The sequence below is a fragment of the Solanum dulcamara genome, chromosome 2 (genome assembly GCF_947179165.1).
Source record: "Solanum dulcamara chromosome 2, daSolDulc1.2, whole genome shotgun sequence".
Taxonomy (NCBI): Eukaryota; Viridiplantae; Streptophyta; class Magnoliopsida; order Solanales; family Solanaceae; genus Solanum; species Solanum dulcamara.
This window is the reverse complement of record NC_077238.1, coordinates 78464809-78491361: the sequence shown is the minus strand read 5'-3', so window position 1 is coordinate 78491361 and position 26553 is coordinate 78464809. Positions and strand designations below refer to the sequence as shown.

The following is a 26553-nucleotide window of genomic DNA, read 5'->3' as shown; positions in this document are numbered from 1 at the left end:
TCTCCGGCTCAAATAACATACAAAAGAAAAGAAATATAACAAGTACGGTAGGAAACATCACATAGCATATTGTAAAAAGCAAAAATAATAACAAAAAAATAATGCAATAATTAAAATACAATTGGTAGCTTAGTAATATAAATCGCAAGGCAAAACTACACAAAATTGTTAATAATACGAATATAAAAAGAAAACAAATACGAAGCATTAAACTATCGCCAATTCTAATTCACAAAAAATAATATAATGCTTAACTATTTACTAATTAATCTTCTGCCCTAATTTGCAACCGACTAATTTCTTCGCTCCTAAGGAAGCAATGAACCATCCACCAACGGTTTCGAAAAGGGAATTTGGCAGAGGAAGATTTTATTTTGCTTACAAATAGTATTTATTTAAATTATGTAGCTATTTTTATAGGAGTATAGCACAAAATTTATACTGTATGAAATGTGTAAATAAAATAGACAATAATTTTCTTATATATTAAAATTGTATGTGAACATGGATGATTTCATAGTTGGACGGATCCATTATCCCATTATGTCGAATTAAATCTCAAAGTGGAAAAAAATGTCAATAAAAAGCTTTTGATCTCAAAATTTCCCTTTTCACACGCTAAATGTAGCATTGTTCATGATTTGATTTGGATCAATTTTTGATTAAAATTAAAATTAATTTAATTTAGTTTGCTTAAAATTAAATTAAATTAAATTAAGATAGCTTTTTAATTGAAAATCAAATTAATTCATATTTATTAATTTGGTTTGCCTTTTTTTTTAAGAAAAAAATTATAATCCGTTGTTAATCTTTAATTGTGGTGGCTATATTTTTTTTTTGGATTGTGGATAAAATATCCTAAAACTATAAGTTTTAATTAGGTGAATAAAATTAATAAGAATTAACTACAACATCGACAATATACTCAATGTAATTTCACAAGCAAGATTTGGAGAGGGTGATGTATGCAGCCTTACCCTTACTTGTGAAGATAGAGAGGTTATTTTCTATAGACTCTCGACTCAAGTGACGTATACAGAAAATTGTGAAGAAAAAAATAGCAACAATCATAAATAATATGATAAATGAAACAAGAAAAACAATATTAGTAAAATCGAAGAATAAGATAACAGGAGAATTACTAATAATACTATTGATAAAAGAAACTAACCAACACTTGATTACCTACTAACTTTCTATCCTAATTCTTAACTTCATATCCTCCTATTTAGAGTCATGTCCTTTGTAAGTCAGAAATGTCTCATATCCTATCTAGTTACCTCTCTCATATACTCGTTCAACCTACCTCTACCTCCCCTAACAACCACACTAATCAACTTGTTGCACCTCTTCAATGGAATATTTCTCCATTTTTTTTTCACGTGCTCGAACTATCTCAATCCTGCCTCATTCATCTTGTTCATCACCAAGACCACTTCCATCTTGTCCCATATATTTTTGTTCATGATCTTGTCTGTCGTAATATACCAATACATCCATCTCAATATTCTTATCTCGCCACTTCAATTTTATGGATGTGAGAGTTCTTGACCAACCAATTTAAGTGTTTGGTTTTATTTTTTCTTCCATTTATATTTAATAAAATCAAATATTATCATTTTATGAAATTAAAATCAAATAAAAGTTTATTAAATTAATTTGATTTAGTTTTTTATTTGAATGATTTTTAATCAAATCGTGAACAGCTGGGATGGAATAGAAGAATTCAAAACCTCCTTCCCAATTGTTTTTTCTTTTTCATTTTCACTTTAGGAAAAAAGAAAATTCCATTTTCACCATTGTCGTATACTATCACTTCTCCCACTCCCCATCTCTCCTCAAAAAGAACCCTCTTCCACCCCCTTTCTCTCTCTAGATCTCTTTCTCCCCTTTGTTCTCTCTCCGTCTCTTCCCTTTTTCCCCTCGGAGGGTTCGAGGGTTTCTTCTTCATCGGAGATCTCCCGTCGTTCTGTTCTCAATTCCGTTGAGATCTCGCCATCATGGCGGCAGCTAATGCTCCGATCACTATGAAAGAGGCCCTAACGGTATCTATTTATATTCTGTTTTTTTCTTTCTTCTTCTGATTTAACATTTCTATCAACGATTTATTCAGCCGTGCTAGATACTGATTGAGTCTTATTTGCGAATTCAGATTACCAGTCGAAATTGCTTTGATTTGCTACTCTTTACTGAAAAATGTTGCTTAGAATTGTGATATGAATTGATTGAAGATCTGGAAACTTAATTAACATATTGTATTCAATATTTGAACTTTAATTTCTGTATGAATCCAAAATCTGGGTTGAATTTTTTTCGTTTAGAACGGCTGAAATGTGGCTTAGAACTGTGATATTTGTTCATTTGCCAGATCTGCGACCTGGATTATGATATTATTTTGGATGGAGAACTTGAGTTTCTGCAGTGAATTTAAATTCCGGATGGAATGTATTTATATTTATTATTATTAGTATTTCCAGCAACTTATCACCAGCTAAATGTGGCTTAGAACTGTGACTACTACTCTACCAGATCTGAGACCTTGTTTTTTGGATTGAGAACTTTAGTTTCTATCTGAATCTAAATTGTGTATTGAGTTTTGTGTTCTTCTTAGTGCTTTTGGCAACTTAGCATGAGTGAGATGTGGATCAGAACTATGTTATTAGTTCAATCCCAGATCTATGATCCAGGTTATGCAATTTGTTTGGATTGAGAACTTTAGTTTCTATGTGAATTCAAAATCGGAATTGAAATTTCGTGTTCTTATTGGTGTTTCTGATAACTTAGCAATGTGAAATGTGGCTTATTAATCTGATATTAGTTAATCTTGAGATTTGCAACTAAGGATACAGTAATATCCTGGAATTAGTCGAGGCGCGTGAGCTGTCCCAGAGACCATGGTTATCATTAAAAATACATCTTGGATTGACAACTGTTTTTCTTTGTAAGTTTGAAATCTGGATTGCATTTGTATTAGTAGCAGTGTTTATGGCAACAGTAAGTATTAAATAAGTTCATTGCCAGAATCTGGATGGAATTTCATTTTCTTACTAGTGCTTATGGCAAGGTAGCACGCCTGGATTGTGGGTTAGAGATATGATTTTAGTTCATTACCAGATCTGTGACCTGGGTTGTGGTATTATTTTGGTTTTGAGAACTTCAGTTTCTATGTAAATTTAATATCAGGATTGAGTTCCGTATTCGTCTTAGTACATGCAAAATGTGGCTTAAAAATTGTGATTTTAGTTCATTACTATACCTTTGACATGATTTTGGATTGAGAACTTAAGTTTCTATTTAAATTTAGAATCTGAATTGAATTGAATTGTTAGTCTTACTAATGTTTCATGAAACTTTGTGTGTGCAAAATACGCTCATTGCCAGATCTACGACCTAGGTTATGCTATTATTTTGGATTGACAACTTATGTATGTATGTATTAAAATCTTGATGGAATTTCATTTTCTTACAAGTATTTTTGGCAACTTATCATGTGGGAGATGTGGCTTAGAACTGTAATGATATTAGTTAATTATCAGATCTACAAGCTAGGTTTTTGTATCATTTTGAATTGAGAACTTTAGTTTCTATGTGAACTTAAAATCTGTAATTGAGTTTTATATTCTTATTATTTTTCCTGGAAATTTGTATGTGTAAAATGTGGCTTGGAACTGCGAGAATTCATTCCAGATCTGCGACCTGGGTTATGCTATTATTTGGATTGAGAATTTCAGTTTCTACGTGGATTTAAACCTGATTGATTTTGAATTCTGGTTAGAACTCTTGCAACACATGTGAAATGTGGGTTAGAACCGTGATACTAGTTCATTACCAGATCTGTGACCTTGGTTATGGTATTGTTTTGGATTAAGAACTCAAGTGTCTGTGTGGATTTGAAATCTGGATTGATTTCAATTCTTATTTGTCTTTTGTTATCTGACCACAAGTGAAGTGTGGTTGTGAACTGTGATTACTTCATTACCAGACTATGACCTATGTTAGGATATCATTTGAATCGAGAACTTAGTTTCTACGTGAATTTAAATTCTGGATTGAATTTTCGGCTACATAGCATGTGTGTAGTCTGGCTTAGAACGGTGATAAGTCCTTGCCCAATCTGCGACCTGGGTTATGATAGCATTTTGGATTGAGAATCAAGTTTCTACATGAGTTTAAAATCTGGACAGAATTCATATTCTTATAAGTTGTAACTGTTACTGGGAACTTAGACGTGTGAGATGTGCTGTGATACTAGTTCATTACCAGATTTGTGACCTAGGTTATGGTATTATTTTAAATCCAGAGCTCAAGAGTCTGAATATGAATATATAATCTAGATTGGATTTGGTAGTCTTGTTAGTGTTTGCAACTTAGCACGTGTGACGTGTGGCTTGGAGCTGTTATTAATTCATTACCAGATCTACTATCTGTTCAACTTCTTCTATACGATATTCTCGAATCCATTTGATCTTCTGAGTAGTGTTGGCCCTGTCTTCAAAGCATTCCCCATTCCTTGCCTTCCAAATTGTCCACCAAATACTGGATGGGATTATTCTCCACCACTTCTTCTGTCTCTTACTTTCCCCCCTCCCGATCTAGAAGCTTAACAGATCTGCTGTATGCTCAGGCATTAATCAACTGGTCTCTGTTAAAGCGAGGAACAAAGACCGCAACTGTGAGGTGATCTTGCAGTGAAGAGATGGATGGTTGTTTGTCTCTCCTGCCTCATTTCACAGCAAGCACCTAGAAGTAATTTGAAGCCCCTCCCTTTGCAATATCTTATGTGTGAGGCCTTCTTTTCTAATTACTAGCCAAGCAAAACATGTTACCTTGTTAGGAGCCAAACTCTTCCAGACCCGTTTCCAAGGTTCTGACCTGTTTCAGGCTGCATACCTGCGTCTTTTTATAAGTTCTGTTTACTGAGAGCTTGCCATACTTATCATGCTTCCATCTGATAGTATCAGGTTCTGTAGAGATGCCTGTAAAACCCTCAAGCACCTGTATTAGTTCAACAAACCTGGCCACTTCCCAGTCATTCAAGTGCCTTCTGAAGGAGATATTCCACCCCTGTTGGGACCATCTTTTCCGCCACTTTAACGTTTGGTTCATCACATATATGGTGTTTCTGGCAGCTTGGCACGTACAAAAAGTCGCTCAGAACTATGAGATTAGTTCATTACCCGATCTGTGACCTAGGTTATGATATTTTTTGTATATGAGAACTGCAGTTTCTATGTGATTTTAAGCATCAACGATAACAACTACGCCTCAATCTCATACAAATTGGGGCCGGTTACATAAATCCTGACCATGGAACTCCAATTAAGATAATCTCAGGCCAATATCATAAAAAAAATCATAATGATTATCAATGAAACCTTTTACTTGATAACTTTTTTTTTTCTATAAAAAATCAAAATGATAATAAAATAAACATAAAGTACTAGAACTTCTCTATATTTACTACTGACATATAAATTGAACGTGTGTAATGTGGCTAACAATTGTAAAGTTGCTATGATATTAGTCATTCTCAGACATATAAATTGAACAACTCCTATGATATTAGTTCATTCTCAGATTTGTGACCTAGGTTATACTAATATTTTTAATTGAGAAATTCAATTTCTATGTGAACTTTAAATCTGGATTGAATTTTGTGTTGTGTCCATCGGTGTTGCAGTTGCAAAGTATAGGGGTTAATCCGCAGTTCATCACGTTCACCAATGTTACCATGGAATCAGATAAGTATATATGTGTACGGGAGACTGCACCACAAAATAGTGTGGTGATTATTGATATGAACATGCCAATGCAGCCATTGAGGCGCCCGATTACGGCAGACTCTGCTCTTATGAATCCTAATACCAGAATTCTGGCTCTAAAAGGTATGGGATCCTTTCTAAGAGTTTTTAGTTGTTTCTGCATTAGCTCAATTTATTGGTTTGTCTAATTTTTTTGTAAAAACGCTGGGCATGCTCGTGCTATTTATTATTTATTAACTTCTCAGTTTGTTGGCTTATTCAGACTTTCAAGTGAAAAGCTTGACTTCTTATTCATCACCTTTATATGCGAAAGAACTTCAGGCTAGGCAAAAGATGATAGGAATGACGATAAACATACTTTTGGTCATCAAAGTTATAAATAAGGGACATAGTGAGGTACTTTTCAAAAGAATAAAACAGGGATACATTGAGGTTGATTAGGATTTGAGTTTGTTGTGTTATTGCTTTCCTTCTTGAGGATGATTGAGTTGGATATCACCTTTTTAAATGAGAGTCACAGAAGTAGTATGAGTAAAATGGTCGCCGTTCTTCATTTTTAGGTGAAATGGTGAAGACACTTACCTGTCACTTCTGTTTTTTATTTTTATTTTATATGTTTGCTGACAAAGCAGTCCTCTCTCCTTTTTTCTTAAAGCTCAAGTCCCAGGAACTACTCAAGACCACTTACAAATTTTCAATATTGAGGCAAAGCAGAAAATTAAATCACATCAGATGCCTGAGCAGGTAATGGCTCTTTTATTTGATTATCCTTGCTAACTTCATTTAGCTGCAGCTGTTATCAACCATCTGATCCTGCAATTATGATGGTGTTCATATACTTTCAATGCGTTGTTTGTTCAGGTTGTTTTCTGGAAGTGGATTACCCCTAAGATGTTAGGTCTTGTCACACAAACCTCAGTGTACCATTGGCCAATTGAAGGTAAGGTTTTCTTTTTCCTTTTTCTTTTTTTCAATCTTAATATTGCCCGCTTTTCTTCTTCTGTTTCGCCTGGAGAAGCTCTGTTTTGTTTTTTCTTCCTATTACTGTTTTAATTTTCTTTTAGATGGTTGATTGTCCCTAAGATTCCCAAATTCTCTTTGTACAGGTGATTCTGAGCCTGTAAAGATGTTTGATAGAACAGCCAATCTAACTAACAACCAAATTATCAACTATCGATGTGATCCTTCAGAGAAATGGTTGGTTTTGATTGGTATTGCCCCAGGTTCGCCAGAGGTGTGTACTATTAAAGCTATGTTGCTAATGGAAATCTTAGTTTTGATGTTTATTTGTTTTTAGCAGATTTTCTTCTCCCACTAGTAAGGTCCTTACTTCTTAGTGTCATTAGGATGGGGGGAAACATCATGTAGGGTTTAATTACTTGTTGCCTTTTTAAAGTCATGTGATTCTGCACGTCCTCATTGTGTCATTGTCCCTTAATTTGTTGTCACATTAATTCCATTTTGGCTTTATTCAATTTTTTGTTTTAAAAAACTGGCAACACATTTCATTAACAACAGTTCGAAGGCTGTTAAAAAAAATAGGAGAAAGCTTTTGACATGTTTACTAAAAAATCCCCTTGTAGCACTGAAAGAGGAAATATATCCCTAGATTTACAAAATAATAGTTCCCCCGAGACAAACTTTGAGAGACTATAATGTCAAGAATGGCTTCACAATCCTTCACAGGGTTGTTTTTGCACCAAAAAAAGAAAGAACAATATACAATTTAATTTGATACTTTGAATGGAATTTCTTTGGTCCTCAAAGCATGTAGAGTTCCTTCCCTTCAATACTGACCACCAAATGCATGCTGGGATCCTCTTCCACCAATTCTTTGGTTTGACTCCTCCAATCACACCACTCCAGCAGTGTAGAAGGTCGGTGGTAAGTTTTCTTTGGCATAGTCCAGCTCATGCCAACCATGTTTAGAAACATGGACCAAAGCTGAGGGTGACTGTGAAGTGTAGGAATAGATGGTCATAATCAACTATGTCACTGCAAAGGTTTTTTTATGTGATAAAATTGAGCCCCCAGGGCTTTGGTCTAGTGGTAAGAGCGCAGCGCGTGATGTGTGGGTTAGGCACAAGTCATGAGTTTGTTGAACCCTGCTCTAGGCAAAAGTTTGGTATTTAAGTGGAGCTTGTAGAGGGGTGGGCCCATTATCCAATTTGATCCTTTAAAAAAATGTGATAAAATTGCACAGCAAGAGTTGTGTTGCTGTGCTGTTGGATGTTTTCAACTGCAGCAAGTCAAAACATCTGTTTGTTTTGAAAATTCTTTTTGAAATAGCAAAAAATAAAAAATAAAAATTCTTCTGACACTCCAGCAGGAATTTGGGTGCTAAAAAGGTTATCTCCCATTACTGGGAAATGAACAGAAAGAACTTTAAGCTCAATTATATGCTACCTGTTGAACTTTGGTAGAGACATGTCAAGTAATCATGATATTTATTATTGTTCGATGATTTCTCTTAATTGTAATGTTCAATGAATTTACTATTGTCATTTGGCTGTCCATTTTGATTGGTATTATTAGAAGCCCCAACTGGTCAAAGGGAATATGCAACTGTTTTCAGTGGATCAGCAACGCAGTCAAGCTCTTGAGGCTCATGCTGCATCATTTGCCTCAATAAGAGTAAGAAAATTTCCTTTCAATAATTTCCTAATTTGTCAGGTAGCTTGCTTCTATGTGTTACTGTTCTGACTGTTGTTTGCTTTAATCAGGTACCTGGAAATGATAGGGATTCTATACTCATTTCTTTTGCCTCAAAAACCTCAAATGCTGGACAGGTTACATCAAAGTTGCATGTCATTGAACTAGGCGCCCAGCCAGGTGAGTACCTCCTTTTTTCATGACTACTTTAAGTTGAACATTGCTTTACTGACTTTCTGGGAAGAACATTACCTGATATGACTCTGGTCAGTTTCCTAATGAGTTAATTATTTGCAGGGAAGCCCTCCTTTACAAAGAAACAGGCAGATCTTTTCTTTCCTCCGGATTTTGCTGATGATTTCCCAGTTGCCATGCAGGTCTTTTTTCTTCCCATTTATTGTATGTGCTTTATCTTTTCTTTCTGTGATAAAAGAATTCAGTTTCTTGTAACACAGTTCCTCTGTTACTTCTGCAGATCTCTCATAAGTATGGTTTAATTTATGTCATCACAAAGCTTGGGCTTCTGTTTGTCTACGACTTGGAAACAGCTACTGCAGTGTACAGAAATAGGATCAGCCCAGATCCTATTTTTCTGACTTCAGAAGCTTCATCAATCGGTGGTTTCTATGCTGTCAACAGGCGAGGGCAAGTGTTGCTAGCCACAGTAAATGAAGCAACAATTATTCCTTTTGTCAGTGGCCAAGTAAGTATATTTCTTTTTCTTTCTGGTGCCGTTTATTGTTGTAGATGCATATCCAGAAATTTTTGATGAATCCATGATCATGAAAGACAAACTTTGTACAAATTTTGTTGCAGTTGAATAATCTAGAGCTTGCTGTCAATCTTGCCAAAAGAGGAAATCTTCCCGGTGCTGAGAATTTGGTAAGTGGAAACCTTGTTTCTCCATGCACTATCTTTTGAATTGCTTTGTTGACTGGATGGAGTGTCATCATTTTTTAAAATGTGTAGGGATCTCTTGCATGTGAAACTTCTTCATACTTTTAACTAGTATATACAGGCTGTTGCTCTTCAAAATGCATCTCCTTTTTCTAGATTAAATATGGAAATTAATTAATTGGTTCTTAGTGATATCATCTACAACCAAAACAACATACCCAATGAAACCCCACAAGTGCGGTCTGGGGAGGGTAGAGTGTACGCAGATCTTACCCCTACCTCGTTGAGGTAGAGAGGCTATTTCCGATGGACCCTCGGCTCAAGTGCAGTATGTATCAACAGTACTCTGATAAAGCAGTTGATATCATCTGCTAGAACAAGATTCTGCAAGGCTAATGGTTTTATATTACCTGAACACCAGTCCTTTGATTGGTTATGATTAGCAATTGGCAAATTTATCAAAAGCAGTGGTTCTGATCGATCCAGCATGTTGGGAACTTATTGCTGTCTGCTATTCACAGTGATCTCACATCTATTAATTTTGTATTGCTTCAGGTTGTCCAGCGCTTCCAAGATTTGTTTGCTCAAACCAAGTACAAAGAGGCTGCTGAGCTTGCTGCAGAATCCCCCCAAGGCATACTGCGTACACCGGATACTGTTGCTAAATTTCAGGTATTGGCTATGTTACCAAATCATGAAAAAAGGCTATTTTGACCAAATCTGTGTTATTCCCTATCAGATTATTTGTTGCCCTTCAAAGTCGCAGAGAGTTGCAAAATCAATTGCATATGTTTCTTAGTGTCTCATCCTGTAAAAGGTAATGTGTTATGTTGTCTTATTTGCAGAGTGTTCCTGTTCAAGCAGGGCAAACGCCTCCTCTGTTGCAGTACTTTGGTACACTCTTGACTAAAGGGAAGCTCAATGCATTTGAGTCTTTGGAACTTTCACGACTTGTTGTCAACCAGAATAAGAAGAACCTCTTAGAGAATTGGTTGGCTGAAGATAAGCTAGAGTGTAGTGAGGAACTTGGTGACCTTGTGAAGGTTGATTGCAGGATTTAACTTTAAGCGGATTCAATTTTTCTGTTGTTCACCACTTATAATTGATTTTTTTCTTGCAAGTAATCTGTTGCTTAAGTTACTGATAGCAGTAAGTTTTTTGTTGTAGACTGTTGATAATGACCTTGCCTTGAAGATATACATCAAAGCAAGAGCAACACCAAAAGTTGTTGCCGCTTTTGCTGAGCGCAGGGAGTTTGACAAGATTCTGATATACTCAAAGCAGGTCAGTGATGCATGCTTTTCTGTGGTCATTACTGACTGCTTCTTAGTTGTCTGAGCTGCAATCCAGTGTTAGACAGTCTTATTCTTTCATATATCAGAACATTCAGAGATAAGTAATTCGATGTCTTTTCTTGATACAGGTTGGATATACCCCCGACTATTTGTTCCTGCTCCAAACAATTCTTCGATCCGATCCGCAGGTATGCCTGGAATGGTTTTACGAGTAATGTTCAACTTCTCTCCTTTCTTTACAAGCTTCATGTCACGACCCAAAACTAGGGGCATGTGATCTCACCCGACTAACTACCCCCGTCGAGCGAACCACATAGCTGGTAGTTAACATTCATAAAAATGTAAATTGTAAAGGTAATTGTAAAATAGGTCATTTAAACTCAAAAGTTTGATAGTATTTAATAGGTGACCAACATGCCCCGACAAGGGAAATACACAACATTTGTAAAACGAAACCCCAAACGATACTAAACTGTCAAAAATTGAGGAAGTCATGAGCCATCTAAAATATCACAAGGTACTATGCTAAACGATGAGCCAGAGATGTCAAGGATGATGCAAGCTCTAGTTGGGCCTACTGGGCTCAAAGGTAACTGTCTCTGCATCCAAAAAGGTAAGCAGGCCCTTCCTGTCTAAATATAACATCACAATACTCATTGTCTCATCGACTACCTATTAAATGGTGGGACAAGAATTATTGATGAAACAACATGAAATATATGATCATGAAAAATATTTCATAAATTGAAATTGAATACTGGAACTGAAAACCAAGTCGTTAAGTACCACATAACTGTATTATCTGAAAAGATATTCATGCAACTGAAATCACTTTACTGTAACATTGTAAAAGCTCATATTAGTTGGAAACTAGTAACTAATGGCTCATCAGTTAACACATATCATGCATCGGAATTGTCGCTCTCACTTCCAAAAGATGAGCTGTGGATCTAAAAGTATGGAGGTTTTAACCTCAGCAACCCTACCACAACACTTGTGAAGTGTTGCTGCTAAGAATCAGGTTACTTGAATAAAAGCAAGTAAATAATGCGAAAGCAAAGATACAAAAATTTAAGGACAAGAATTTTATGATATGCAAAATTTCCAGAATAAAGTCCCCAAATTTCAAAATTAACTGCTAAGAACCCTAATTGATATTAATATCCAAGCTTAGCGGATTAAAACTAATTATGATACAAATAGGGTCAATTTAAGAACTTAAGAGAAAAAACGCTGACTCTCTGAGGCTGTTTCAGGTAGTTAACTGGGGAAGGAGTAGCCTTTTTCAAGTTTTGGAGATTCATCAGGTTCAGAGTTTGGCCAACATACTAGGATGCAAAACAGAAAAGCTACAAACCACTTATCTCAGTATTCCCCTGGGTTATACACACAAAGCACTAGAGATATGGGATGGGATTCTAGAGAAAACTGAGAGGAAGTTAGCTAAGTGGAAGGCCCAGTACCTATCTCTTGGGGGTAGATTTATCTTGATAAATTCCGTCCTTGATTCATTACCTACTCATGTGATGTCACTTTTTCCAATCCCAGCAAAGGTGATGAAAAATTGTATAGGTTGAGGAGGAAGTTTTTGTGGCAAGGGAATAAGGAGGGGAAGGGCTACTGTTTGGTGAAATGTAAAACAGTGTTGCTTGGTAAAAAAGATGGGGGTCTGGGAATCAAAAATCTTAGGCTGCAGAATGAGAGTCTTCTATTGAAATGGTTATGGAGATACTTCACTGAGGACAAGGGTCTGTGGAAGGAAGTCATTGTGTCTAAGTATGGTGAAGCTAACCCATGGTGCACAGAAATGGTAACTGATACGTATGGAGTGGGTGTATGGAGAACAATTAGGAATTTATGGCAATCAATGGAAGACAAGATTTGCCTTTAAAGGAGGCTTTCCCTGACCTATTTCTTATTTGTGTAAACCCTGAGGTGACAATCCAGGAGTGTTGGTCCACACAGGGGTGGGATATCTCTTTTAGGAGACCTTTAAATTATTGGGAGATAGAGAGGGTAGACTTGTTACTGGGGAAAATAGGGCAAGTTTCTATTAACAGTATAAAGGTTGATATAGCTCTTTGGAAACACAACGGAGATAGGATATTTTGTGTAAAGAGTGCTTACAAAAGAGGTCTCCAGGTGACTAATACAAATACTCAATGCAAGTGGAACTATTTCTGGAAAAGCAGCATTCCTACCAAAGTTAAGTGCCTCACTTGGTTGGTTATCAAAAGGGCCTCCCTAGCTGAAGAAGTGCTACAGAGGAAGGGAACACAACTGGTTCCTAGGTGTTTTCTGTGTATGGTGACTGAGGAGACAAACAAGCACCTTTTTTTGCATTGTAAGTACACTGCTCAGCTGTGGAATTTGTTTCTCAACATCACTGGCTATAGCCGGTCCATGCCTGAGCATATAGCAGACCTTCTTAGCTGCTGGATTAGAAGAGGGGGAAGTAAGAGCCAAAAGAGATGGTGGAGATTGATTCCCTCATGTATATGGTGGCCAGTATGGAGGGAGGGAAATGCCAGATGTTTTGAAGATAGGTCCAATTCCATTCGTAAAGTCAAATGAAATTTTATTGTATCTTTACTTTTTTGGTGTAAACAGCTATGTATAGAGGATACTGAACAGATTATAGATCTGATAGGGAGTCTGTAATTTAACTTTTTGGTGGTGGCCAGCATATCCTTAATGCTGAAGAATACAAACTTACCAATTTCCAAAAAAATAAAGAACTTGAGATAAAAAGTGATCTAGATCCCCATTTTGGAAATTAGGGACAATAATTAGTATAAGTCTAATTACCTTCTTTAATTTACTTTAGAGAAAATAGCGCCCCCCCCTCCCCCCCAATTAGCCAATTACCACTACACACTTAATACTTCACGGGAGTGCTATTACCCCCTTGGACTACTTTAAAAAGGAATAAATAAGCCTTTAAGTGTTGAATTGGCATAGAGAGTGCATTCCACTCTCTCAAAGAGAGTGAGTTGCCTATTTTTTCTTTTTATTTTCATTCTCTTCTCTTTTACTTTTTCCTTTTCTTTTTCTTTCTTTCTCATCATCTATCTATACAACTATACCTCCTCCACCATTATCAATATTTAAGCTTCATCAATGGATGCATAGTATAAAAGTTACTAGCAATTGATGCATTTTATGAACAAATAATTCTTCAGTAGACTTGTTTAGTACACATCTAATAAATCAAATCCATTTTTTTAAAACCATACCCATTAATTGATTTTTCTTTTTCTAAGCCATTGACTCAAGAGTGACAATAACAAAGAGAAAAAGTAATGGGGCTTTTGTTTTTGAACTTACTAGATGAAACTGAAACGGGTACAACTTCTACAAGAAAAATATCAGAAGGTAGCCATAACTCTCTATCATCCAGATTTTCTGAAAAAGAATCCTATTTCTCCGAATACCCACCAAGAATCAAAATCAGAAACTCAGTTTACTATGGGGAAGAAAGAGGAATTTTTCAAATTGATGTTATGAGTTCTTCTTTTTGCCTTCTAAAAGGGGTGTGTGTGTGTGTGAGAGAGAGAGAGAGAGAAGGGTGGGGGTGGGGAGGGTTGGGTCACTTGACCGCAGTGTTATCAAAGGAACGCTTAAGCCCTAAAGCGAGGCTTAAAACGTGTTGAGCGCTTCGCCTCGCTTAATGTGCGCTTCAGTGTCATCATCAAGGTTCTAAGACATACTTTTCCTTGCCAATGAACCTCTTCTAAAGAGACAACACTAAATAATTGATATTTCACTTTATCGCAATTATTTTTCAATTTCTTTGTTTATCTATTTGTCATTCATGCTTATAAATTATTAGTCTTAGACTAAACATATATATTTTGTTCTTTTTCTCCCTTTGCACCTTTTTTCATTAAAGCACACGCTATATTTGCATTGCGCTTAAAGCCCCAACAGAGCTTAGAGCTTTTTTGCGCTTTTTGCTTTTGGCAACACTGTTTGACTGGGGGATGGGGCATGAAGGACCAATGACTGGATGCATAGTGATCAATGGCGGACCCAGGATTTTAAATAAGGGGGGGTTCAAAATCTAAATAAGTAGACACACGAGCTAGTCGAAGGGGGTTCGACATCTACTTTATATACATAAAAATTTATTTTAACTATGTATAAATAGTATAATTTTTCGCCGAAGGGGGTTCGGATGAACCCCCTCGGCACAAGGTGGGTCCGCCACTGATAGTGATAGTGGGGGGTGGGGGTAAGGGGTGTAAGGTTGCTGTCATTTTTGGTTTTTCCTGAGCTTGGTTTTGATTTGTTAGACACGAAAGATTAACTGGTGAAATACACGTGTCAAGCGTGTGCATTTCACCTCAAGACCCATGACTGGTTATGCCGTTTTAGGGTGAAATTAATTTCACTTTGAAATGGTTCTGGGGTAGTAGGACCCCCGTGAAATATGGTGTGTATTTGGTAATTGGCTAATAGTTTTGGGGGGCATTTGACTATTTTCTCTTTACTTTAATAGAAACCAAAGATATCAAGTTAAGAGTTAATATTACCTTCTAAAGAATGTTTTTTGTAAGGTTGCAAGATAAATTCATAGTCACCATACACAGGTGTAAAAGATGAGGAACCTCTTAAATAATATTAATGATAATGCTCTAATGAAAAATAACAAAATTCACCCCTATATACAAGAGAGGAAACCTAGGAAAACATATAAAAATTATCCCAAAATTCTTCCCAAAAGCCAAAACTACCTAAAAGAAACATGGAAAGAAGTGCAAAATTTGCTCCAAAAATCACACGCTTAAACAGCCTCTTTTTGGGCTTGTATTTCAGCCATTTGTGGCTTGAGTTGTAGCCCTTTTTGGGAAGCATTCTCAAGTCCATTTCAGCCACCCTTTGGGCATGAGTTGCTGCCCTTTGGGGCTTGATTTTTCACTCGACTGTGTTATGAAATTTCAGCTCCTCTTGGGTGTTTCAGCTCCTTTCTTGGGCTCCATGTGGCCCCAATCTTCCTCTTCTTGGATTTGGACTTGGATCATGAAACATGTGTAACACTTAATCCGCTTTTCATCATAATTTTTGGGCTCATTTTTGGGCTTTTCTTCCACGATATGCACCTTCTTGATCTCCCATTGAAGCTTATCAACCTAGTCTTGCATCTCAAGTATTTTAATGAAGGTATGCCACCGTGAATGCTATCAATTGCCCTCACTTCCAATATAGGCATTTAACATAATGCAACATGACATTAAGTCAGCCAAGCACAGGAAACAATTCAACATGTTCCACACAGGCCAAAAGGCACCATTATAGCCATACCAAAAAGATCACATAATGCTAACTTTAGGAACCGGAGTTCACAACACACTTTGCAACCGAGCTTCAAATATGGTGAATTTGGCATTTGCTTGCTCCCACAAGTACTTAGCCACAAAACAACTTTTAGGCATTCAGTCAAATACTTGGAATACATGATTTAGTCAAAATTCACATTTAATAGGTTAGCTTTAACTTTCCCAAGCTATATATCCAATTCACTTCTTCAAGTTTCCTGGGTCCCCAACAACTCACAATCTATAAGTATTAGGGATAAAATCATCAAATCATGTATAACTAGTTAAATATAAGGCATAAGTCATGAATCACTCAATTCTCACACTAGGTACATTTCCCTCTTATGGTTCAGTTTCAACACTCATTCTAGTTCATAAACATCCAATAAGTTCATTTAAGACCATTATTCACCAATTCAATTCATTACAATCAAACCATCTTTATCACCAACCACCTTTAATGCCATTAGTGGCTACTCACAATTCCATCAATAAATTCTCCAATAACTAAATGGAAGTGAAGTAACTAGACACAGGGCTTATTCATTCTCAAAAAAAATTAAGACATGGTGCTTTGTTTAGGTTGAAGTAGAATAATTGTCATTATGTGCAGGGTGCTGTTAATTTTGCGCTCATGATGTCTCAAATGGAGGGAGGGTGTCCTGTTGATTACAATACAATAACCGACCTATTTCTTCAGGTTAGTTACTGCTTAATGATGTTAAATGGCTGATGTGGTTCAGAAGCCTTTTAATAGTTTTTTGAGGTGCAATGTACCAGTTGATGATGAGTCTCTCTTTCTGTTTTGACATCAGAGGAACATGATCCGTGAGGCAACAGCATTTTTGTTGGATGTTCTGAAGCCTAACCTTCCCGAGCATGGTTACCTGCAGACTAAGGTATCTGTCCGCTTGTCATTAAGGGACATCTTTCTGCTTATACATTTTTCTTCGGCTATAACTTTCTTGTATACAGGTCTTGGAAATCAACCTTGTGACTTTCCCAAATGTTGCTGATGCTATATTAGCCAATGGAATGTTCAGTCATTATGATCGACCACGAATTGCTCAACTTTGTGAAAAAGCTGGTCTTTATATTCGGGCTTTGCAGGTTTGACTGGTTTTCAGCATTTTTGAGTTTAACTTCCTATAAGATATGATTACAAAGTTGGTTAATTATGTATGTTTCTGCAGCACTACAGTGAACTACCTGATATCAAGCGCGTAATTGTTAATACACATGCAATTGAGCCTCAGGTTGGTGTGATCCAGTGATCGTATTGACTTACTGTTGAGGGTTGTTGGACATGTATTTATCTACATTGCATGTTTCAGGCTCTGGTTGAGTTCTTTGGGACTGTCTCACGTGAATGGGCGCTTGAGTGCATGAAGGACCTTCTGGTGATCAATATCAAAGGCAACCTTCAAATAATAGTTCAGGTAGTTATTTACTTATTCCTGAAGAGTTTGTTGCTTGATATTGGCATTGCTAATGCATTAATGGTTCTTGAGAAGTGTGACATACTTGTAAGGATGCATCTGATTGGTTCTCGTGAATTGTGACATACATGTAACGAGAGGCTTGATTGTACTTGTATTTTATATCAGGTTGCAAAAGAGTACTGTGAACAGTTGGGTATTGATGCCTGCATTAAGCTTTTTGAGCAATTCAAGTCGTACGATGGGTTGTACTTCTTCTTGGGATCATATTTGAGTTCGAGGTGTGTACTCGTGATAGGACATTTTGAACTGGCTAATTTTAGTTGTTCGTCAATAAATGATTTTTTGGGCCTTGTGCAGTGAGGATCCTGATATCCACTTTAAGTATATTGAAGCAGCTGCCAGGACTGGACAAATCAAGGAGGTTGAGCGCGTGACAAGAGAATCTAACTTTTACGACCCTGAAAAGACTAAGAACTTCTTGATGGAAGCCAAACTTCCTGATGCCCGACCTCTGATCAATGTTTGCGACCGCTTTGGTTTTGTTCCTGATCTCACACACTATCTGTACACTAACAATATGCTACGATATATTGAGGGTTATGTTCAAAAGGTTGGTAACTTCTTTTTAGTACTTGCTTTGTTGTAGTGTTTCCTAACATGTGACTTACAAGCTTATATCCTCTATGTAACAGGTCAATCCAGGAAATGCTCCTTTAGTTGTGGGGCAGCTTTTAGATGACGAGTGTCCAGAGGATTTTATCAAAGGCTTGATCCTTTCTGTTCGTTCTCTGCTTCCCGTTGAGCCCCTTGTGGCTGAGTGTGAAAAAAGGTTTTTGTCTCTCTGTTACAACTACTTTACGATTGCCAGTTTAATAATCTGTCTCTTACACTTATCTACTGGTTGTCAGGAACCGACTCCGACTGCTCACACAGTTTTTGGAGCATCTTGTCAGTGAAGGAAGCCAAGATGTGCATGTACACAATGCTCTTGGTAAGATCATCATAGAGAGCAATAATAACCCGGAGCATTTTCTCACGACCAACCCATATTATGACTCTCGTGTTGTGGGTAAATATTGTGAGAAGCGTGATCCGACCCTTGCTGTTGTGGCCTATAGAAGAGGGCAATGTGATGATGAACTTATTAATGTGACAAATAAGAACTCTCTGTTCAAACTTCAAGCCAGGTTTGTTTTTTGTTAGTCTCCAAGTGTTGGTTTATCACTTCTAAGATTTCTGAAGATGAATAACCCTGTTATAATATTTATAGGTATGTCGTTGAGAGGATGGATGGTGATCTTTGGGATAAAGTTCTTGTTCCTGAGAACGAGTTTAGAAGGCAGCTCATAGATCAAGTTGTCTCCACTGCTCTGCCTGAAAGCAAGAGCCCGGAACAAGTTTCTGCAGCTGTTAAAGCATTCATGACAGCTGATCTTCCCCATGAACTGATTGAGCTTCTTGAAAAGATTGTGCTCCAAAACTCTGCATTTAGTGGGAACTTTAATCTGCAGAATTTGCTTATTTTGACAGCCATTAAGGCTGATCCATCTAGAGTCATGGACTATATCAATAGGCTTGATAATTTTGATGGTCCCGCGGTTGGGGAGGTTGCTGTTGAAGCACAGCTCTATGAAGAAGCTTTTGCAATCTTCAAGAAGTTCAACTTGAATGTTCAGGCTGTCAATGTTCTGCTCGACAGCATCCGTGATATAAATCGAGCTGTGGAGTTTGCATTCCGAGTTGAAGAAGATGCTGTTTGGAGCCAGGTGGCCAAAGCTCAACTCAGAGAGGGATTAGTGAGTGATGCTATTGAATCATTTATTCGTGCAGATGATGCCACCCAATTCTTGGATGTCATTCATGCTGCAGAGGATGCGGATGTTTATCATGACTTAGTGAAGTATTTGCTGATGGTAAGGCAAAAGACTAAGGAGCCCAAGGTTGACAGTGAACTCATTTATGCTTATGCTAAGATTGATCGATTGGGCGATATTGAAGAATTTATTCTGATGCCAAATGTTGCTAATCTACCTAATGTTGGCGATCGCTTGTATGATGGAGCCTTGTATGAGGCTGCAAAGATCATATTTGCTTTTATTTCTAATTGGGCTAAGTTGGCAAGCACTCTTATAAAGTTGAATCAATTCCAAGGTGCTGTTGATGCAGCACGTAAAGCAAACAGTGCAAAGACATGGAAAGAAGTCTGCTTTGCTTGTGTTGATGCTGAGGAGTTCCGCTTGGCTCAAATTTGTGGGCTTAACATTATAGTGCAGGTAACTTTTGCTTCTCTCTTCTATTGTGCTTGTCAGTATTTCTTTTGAACTTGCTCATTGAAAATGTAGGGAGATCTTCTGGACTACTGGTGATAGTTGGTATCCTTTTTTGATTTTGCAGGTAGATGATTTGGAGGAAGTGAGTGAATTTTACCAAAACAGAGGATGTTTCAATGAATTAATCTCTCTTATGGAGAGTGGGCTTGGTTTGGAGCGCGCCCATATGGGTATCTTCACTGAACTTGGTGTTCTATATGCCAGATACCGTCATGAGAAGCTCATGGAACACATTAAATTATTCTCCACCCGTCTCAACATTCCGAAGCTTATTCGCGCCTGTGATGAGCAGCAACACTGGAAGGAACTTACCTATTTGTATATCCAATATGATGAATTTGATAATGCTGCCACTACTGTTATGAATCATTCTCCAGATGCGTGGGATCACATGCAATTCAAAGATATCGTTGTGAAAGTTGCTAATGTGGAACTTTATTACAAGGCCGTCCACTTCTATTTGCAAGAGCATCCTGATCTCATCAATGATCTTTTAAATGTTCTAGCACTCAGGGTGGACCACACACGTGTAGTGGATATAATGAGAAAGGTCTCACTTGTCATTGAAACCCTTTACTTTCAAAATTTTGCTTACTCTTTCGTATATGTTCTTGTTAACCCTTTTTTTTTTGGTGGGAATGATACCAGGCGGGTCACCTTCGCCTAGTGAAGCCTTATATGATTGCTGTTCAAAGCAACAATGTTTCTGCTGTGAATGAGGCCCTTAACGAGATATATGTTGAAGAAGAAGACTATGACAGACTACGTGAATCAATTGAATTGCATGATAGCTTTGATCAGATTGGGCTTGCACAGAAGGTGATGGCTGGTTGCACTAAGTTGTCTTTCTTGGTAGTTATCATGTCTGATAATAGTTCCTTTTCTGTTTGAGCAGATAGAGAAACATGAGCTCCTTGAGATGAGGCGTGTCGCTGCTTCTATTTATAAGAAGGCTGGTCGGTGGAAGCAATCCATTGCTCTATCGAAGAAAGATAATCTTTACAAAGACGCAATGGAAACAGCTTCACAATCTGGGGATCGTGAACTTGCTGAGGAGTTGCTTGTTTACTTCATTGAACAGGTACCTGTGTTTAGGATTTCAAGATTCACCCGTACCTGTCCTCCATTTATCCCCCCAACCACTACCAACTATGCCATAATCCTAAATTAGTTGGACTCGTTTTATATAATTCTTCAATATCCGTTTTGCTCAATTTGGACTTGTTTGATTCCAATACTTGTGTATCTTCTAAGAGAACTTGCAGGTTTTCTTACTCTCAGGTTCTTCTAGGTCTTATACTTATTATCACTTGGGCATAAAATCTTTAAACAAACAAAAAAAGACTTTTGCAAGTACCAGACTTAATGTAAATGTTTCAACTAGGCTATAAGATTTATCCCAACAGCTGGTATAATCCCCCCCCCCCCCCCAAAAAAAAGGAGGGAAGATATTATAGAAGTCCACAGAAAATTAAGAAAAACAATTCTTGCACTGGTGCATTTGCATCTAAGATAACACGTGAGTACATAATAATTTTTATAAACCATGACGGTCACGCTGAAGGTTAGGTGTGATTGTGGGGATAAATATTCTGGCAACTTGGAGATCCTGATAATATGTTATTTGAACATTTTATTGCTACTAGATAAGTAACTTGGTCAGTTAACATTTGTCGGCCTTGTAATCAATGAAGCAATTTAATCTCAAACTAGTTGGGATCAGCGACATGGATCCAACTAGACTATTTTTATGTTTGCTGTAATCACCACAACCCTCGTTTATCTGGCTTGGTGCTGGCTATGCTTTCTGGGGATCGCATATGCAGAATTGTCATCAACAATTACAGTACGAAGGGATTTTTTTGCTTGGGAAGTAGGAGCATATTAAATTTTTCGTGGAAATGATATTGCTAGTCCAAGAGTTGAGAAACTTTGATTGCATTAATTGTGCATTTGGTTAAAGCTCATCTAATCTGTAAATATTTACTGTAGTGGAAAATTCATTCAATCTTCTAATTCTTGTTGTGTGCTTTTGCAGGGAAAGAAAGAATGCTTTGCATCATGCCTATTTGTTTGTTATGATTTGATTCGCGCAGATGTTGCCCTTGAGCTAGCATGGATGAATAATATGATAGACTTCGCGTTCCCTTATCTATTACAGGTACCCTCTGACCTCCTTTCCTTCCCTGTCTGTTTATGCAGTCTTGCATGTGCTTATTTTGTCATCTGCTTTTAGGGAGAGTTATAACTGCATTAGTTGTGCCCTTTCCTCTGGTAAACGTATTGATAGAGCCTTTTAAATTTTGATGTGTGTAAAACAATGAATTGAATTCTCTTATATTGCATGCATGGTGTGTTGTGGTATGTATCTTTAGACTTCTGTGCAAGTACGTCTGATCACCAATTTGACACTAGTATCAAACCCTTGATCTACCCCAGCATCTTTAAAACATGATAATTTTTTCCATCAGTTATTAGAACATAATTTTTTTTCTCAGCAACCCTCTGTATAGTATTATTCTTGTTGTATATATGTCATTATGTTTGAGGGGAAGTAATTGAAACTTTTCATTACTTTTTAGATACCCTTCTCTAATGAATACCTTCTACCTTCTCTTTTGTTCCCCCTTGTAGTTTTGCTGACTGCCCTAGTTTTTTGAATTTCTAGTAGTTCAGTGCTACTATCTGCATCCACGTTCTAATTTGGGTCCTGTCTGGCACAGTTTATCCGTGAATACACTGGCAAGGTAGATGACCTGATAAAAGATAAGATTGAGGCTCAAAAAGAAGCAAAAGCCAAAGAGAATGAAGAGAAGGATGTTATGAAGCACCAGGTAGTTATTGACTTGTCTATGATGAATGTATTTGCCTATTTTCCTGCTTTTTAGCCTAGGAGGTAACAGAAGTTGCAGAGTGTTTTGGTAATGTTTTGACAAGTACTACATCACATTCATGGCTGTGGCAAATTGACCATCTGTTTTACACGATTATCTTCTCAACCAGGCCTTGCTAATCCTGTTCATTTTTTTGGTCGCAGAATATGTATGCTCAGCTGCTGCCTCTGGCTTTGCCTGCTCCGCCAATGCCGGGTATGGGTGGTGCTGGTATGAGTGGAGGTTTTGCTCCGCCTCCACCACCTCAAATGGGTGGAATGGGAATGCCTCCGATGCCTCCATTTGGCATGCCACCAATGGGTTCCTACTAATCTGATGGTGTTACCCCACTGGTGTAAACAAACATTATGAAGAGAGGGCACAATCGAGCTTTTAAAATTTTATTTTATTTAGTCTTCCGCTCTGATCTTTCTCCAGCACCTTGCAGTTAGTTGCTGAAGAGGGCACAAGTGGAGACTATGAGAAATAATTGTTTCTGTTGTGTGTCATAGTGTGTTGATATCTCCTTGTAATATTCTTTTAGAAAAGGCATTTTTTTGCAGTTAGGCAGCAAGTTGAGGATATTTTGTAGACAACTATGTAAAGATGATTGCTTTAACTGGTTTTTCTGGGGTTGGTGTTTAATCTTCTTCAGTTTTCAATTGTTGTAATTTTTCCAGGTATGCTTTTGGATAAAATCATGTTGAATGCTCTCTTTAGTTATGTTATCACCAGCTACTGTAAATGAAAGTATAGTGCTTTTTGTTTACTATTCGAACTGTGACAGGAATTCAGTGGCTGACTTAACTGGCTGAATCTTCATTAGTCCTCTACTGAATGGTCATTCTGATAAACTTGCTTCTATCGGAATGATGAAACGCCATCTAATCAGTATTAAATAGATCAAGTTGCAGAAGTTCTGGTAAGGTAAATTTATTACTAATGTTATTCCAAAATTGAGCAGTACGTATTATTTTATAATTGAGTAATTATTTCTTATAAATTTGGGTTAATATCAGTGTTACATAATCTAAAAGAAGGGTATGCTCTTAATTATTCAACTGTAAAGGTATATGTGAAGTTGCATGAAAATTGAATTTGAGTGCAATTACTTGTATATGTATATTGTTCAAATTTAAGAACGCTGAAATGCACTTTTCAGATATAAAAACTTTTATTCCGTAGTTGAATATATTCCTAAGCCGTTTTTGTTCTTTAAATTAGATTTGTATTTGATTTCCCAAATTCGAGTTAATTAATCATAAAAAATAATAATACAAAGGATAAATCATTGGAAATAAGGTGGTTAATCTATATGCCTGCTCCAGTCTTATGAAACTTTCGGTATTGGGTTAGCCATACACTTCACATGAAACTTTCGGTATTGGGTTAACCATACACTTCACATTTTTTTAGTGATTCACTCGGCATCATCAAATGATACAAAACACACTAGAACTCCCTTGTTGATGATCCTTTACTGGACAACATCTAGGATTTCTCGTACAATGTAATATCTCACGTCGAGTCCTTAACCCCTCCCCCCTTTTACTAAGACTATAGAATGTTCTTGTGAATTTCTTTGCTTTGTGCTTGGGGCTAAAAGAAATAAGCCTCGTTCTTAAGAAGATAAATAGGGCAAGCCAGATTTTTGTACTTCTTTCGGCTAACTTGATATTTTAGGTATTGTTTTAGCTTAAAAAATTTGTTTCAAAAGAACTGTCACTTTAGGAATTTTAAGATTAAAGTTGACAATTGCTTTCAATTTATATCCTTTACATTAAAGAAGTAGTAATTTTTTTAAAAAAACATTTAATAAATAGAGGTAACTTAAAAAACCATACTTTGTATTTACTAAAGTTGACAATTGTTTTAAATTATATTGTTAACATTAAGAAAGTAGTTTTTTCTAATACTACTAAATTCTCAAAGAAAAAGAAGAAAAAAAAACTTAACAAATAAAGGTAACTTAATAAGTTGTATCTTGCAATTATTGTTTTTCTTAATGAACGTGAAAAAGCCAAAGCAACAAATAAAATGAGACGAGAGGAGTAGCTTAGGTTGTTTGGCACATAGGACAAAAATATCATACAAACAAAATATAGTAGTGGAGATTTGTAAAAACATTATTGGACCATCAAAAAATTTCAAAATCATAAATTAGGACAGCCTTGCGCATCAAACATTCTGCATTTGAAGGAAGTCTGGAAAAGATGTGATGTAGACAATCTACTTTAATGTAATATTAGTGACTGCTTCCACGAATTGAACCCATGATGTATAGATTTCACGGTGACAACTTATTTAGGAGGGCAATGCGTTGGTCGAAAAGCCAAAGGACCAGCAGTATAAATAACAGCTTTATAATCACTTCTATCAATTACTTTATCTTCAAATCTTAGTGGTGCACCATTGATTCCATAATTAATATTACTAAAAATATTGCATTTTTCTTGTGGAGAATTGACTAATTTCACATGACAAGATTGAAGTGGATGGTCAAGATAAGAATGTCTCATTTTGTAACCTTGTAACTCTGCAAAAAAATAACCATACTCATTTGTCTCAAATGCCTTGTAAAAATTCACTCTTTTCTTGTAGTCTTTACATATAACACTAATTTTAGCAGATGCAATTGGCTTTGCTTCTGATAATGACCATGATCCATAGGTATCACAACTTTGACAATAAATCATGCCTTCGATCACCACCATCGTCGTCGACGTCTCAATGGGCTGAGCCGGGCCATGACCATACCCGAATGCTAGAAGGAGCGAAGATACGAATAAGATAACTTGAATTCTAATAGCCATATTATGTGAGAAATTTTTGGAATGTTTTCTTGATGATGTTAATGGCATTGAAATGATTATTCCTATATATATATATAGTTATTATTGGCAATTGACATTTTTTTGTTGATTAATGACGTGAAGGCTACTAATTGTGTTTGTTAGAGTTGAAGATTCATCCTTAGATTGGTTGCTAATAACGTGATGACCATTTTCTCAAGTTTATAATTACTTTGATATAAATATAGTTGATGAAGTTGAAGGAGTTGACTCCTTTGTTTATTGATAGGATTTAAGTAATATGCATGTGGATAACGCCAAGAGAGATTTAAGATTTAAATTTGTTGTATTTTTAAAATTATGAGTTAAGACCTTTTATTTATTATAATTTTAATGCATTGTTACATATAAATCTATGTTTTGTATTAAAATTATTGGGCTCATATGAACCCAACATCACAACACACCAATCACCATCCGCTCTTGATGGTAAGAGATTATTTACATTATCAGTGTAGATTCACATGTGATAGTAGATTAGTTTATTTATTTTACTAGATTATCGATTAATATTTATCAAGAAATTTAACAAAGCCCGTTTTCTCCTTTGAATTAAAGTTACTCCCTCCGTCCCTTTGAATTTTCACACATCAACTAAATTCACAAGAAGAAAATAAATCAATTTACGTTATGAGTCTAATTGAACATGTTATAATAAGTTACTTAAATACTATTATTTGAATAAATATTTCCACTAAATACTTGTTAAATAAAGTTATATATAATTACATTTGTCTCATATAATTATGTAAATATTTTTTACTCTGTGAATACATAAAACATAAATTCCCTTTTGACTTCTATGATGATGTTTGATACATGCATAGACCTAAGTATATTTATACGTGCTTAACACTTCGACAATGGGGCCAATAAAGTCAGTGGTAGATTAGATTGGTCAATTTACTAAAAGAAAATAATGATAATTCTTTGAGGCCACTTTTATGACGTATCTACGTGTACATGAAAAGTCTACGAGGAAAAATTGGTAATCCTACATGACAAATTAAATATTTAGTCCAAATATGTAAAGTTTTATTATAAAAATATAAAATTATGACCGCTTTGTTTAATAAAATAAAGGCTGTGTCGATACAAGAAAAAATATATATTTAATGACACAATTTGTCCT

General features: G+C 36.3%; 2 protein-coding genes across 2 annotated transcripts; one reads left to right on the top strand and one right to left on the bottom strand.

Annotated features, from left to right (window-relative positions):
- Positions 1-1778: 1778 nt before the first annotated feature.
- Positions 1779-23214, top strand: LOC129880874 (clathrin heavy chain 1-like). Its single transcript, XM_055955106.1, has 30 exons — positions 1779-2045; positions 5681-5885; positions 6418-6506; positions 6624-6702; positions 6869-6996; positions 8298-8396; positions 8486-8594; positions 8712-8791; positions 8890-9117; positions 9231-9296; positions 9867-9983; positions 10157-10354; positions 10479-10595; positions 10735-10794; positions 16538-16624; positions 16740-16823; positions 16900-17034; positions 17118-17180; positions 17259-17363; positions 17532-17644; positions 17724-17976; positions 18059-18195; positions 18275-18553; positions 18637-19639; positions 19761-20246; positions 20345-20515; positions 20592-20777; positions 21735-21857; positions 22420-22530; positions 22734-23214. Exons 1-30 carry the CDS (start codon positions 2001-2003, stop codon positions 22899-22901), a joined length of 5124 nt encoding a protein of 1707 aa, XP_055811081.1. The 5' UTR covers positions 1779-2000; the 3' UTR covers positions 22902-23214.
- Positions 23215-24869: 1655 nt separating this feature from the next.
- On the bottom strand, positions 24870-25386 carry LOC129880875 (non-classical arabinogalactan protein 30-like). Its single transcript, XM_055955108.1, has one exon. The coding sequence runs from the start codon at positions 25380-25382 to the stop codon at positions 24870-24872; it is 513 nt and encodes a 170-aa protein (XP_055811083.1). The 5' UTR covers positions 25383-25386.
- Positions 25387-26553: the final 1167 nt, after the last annotated feature.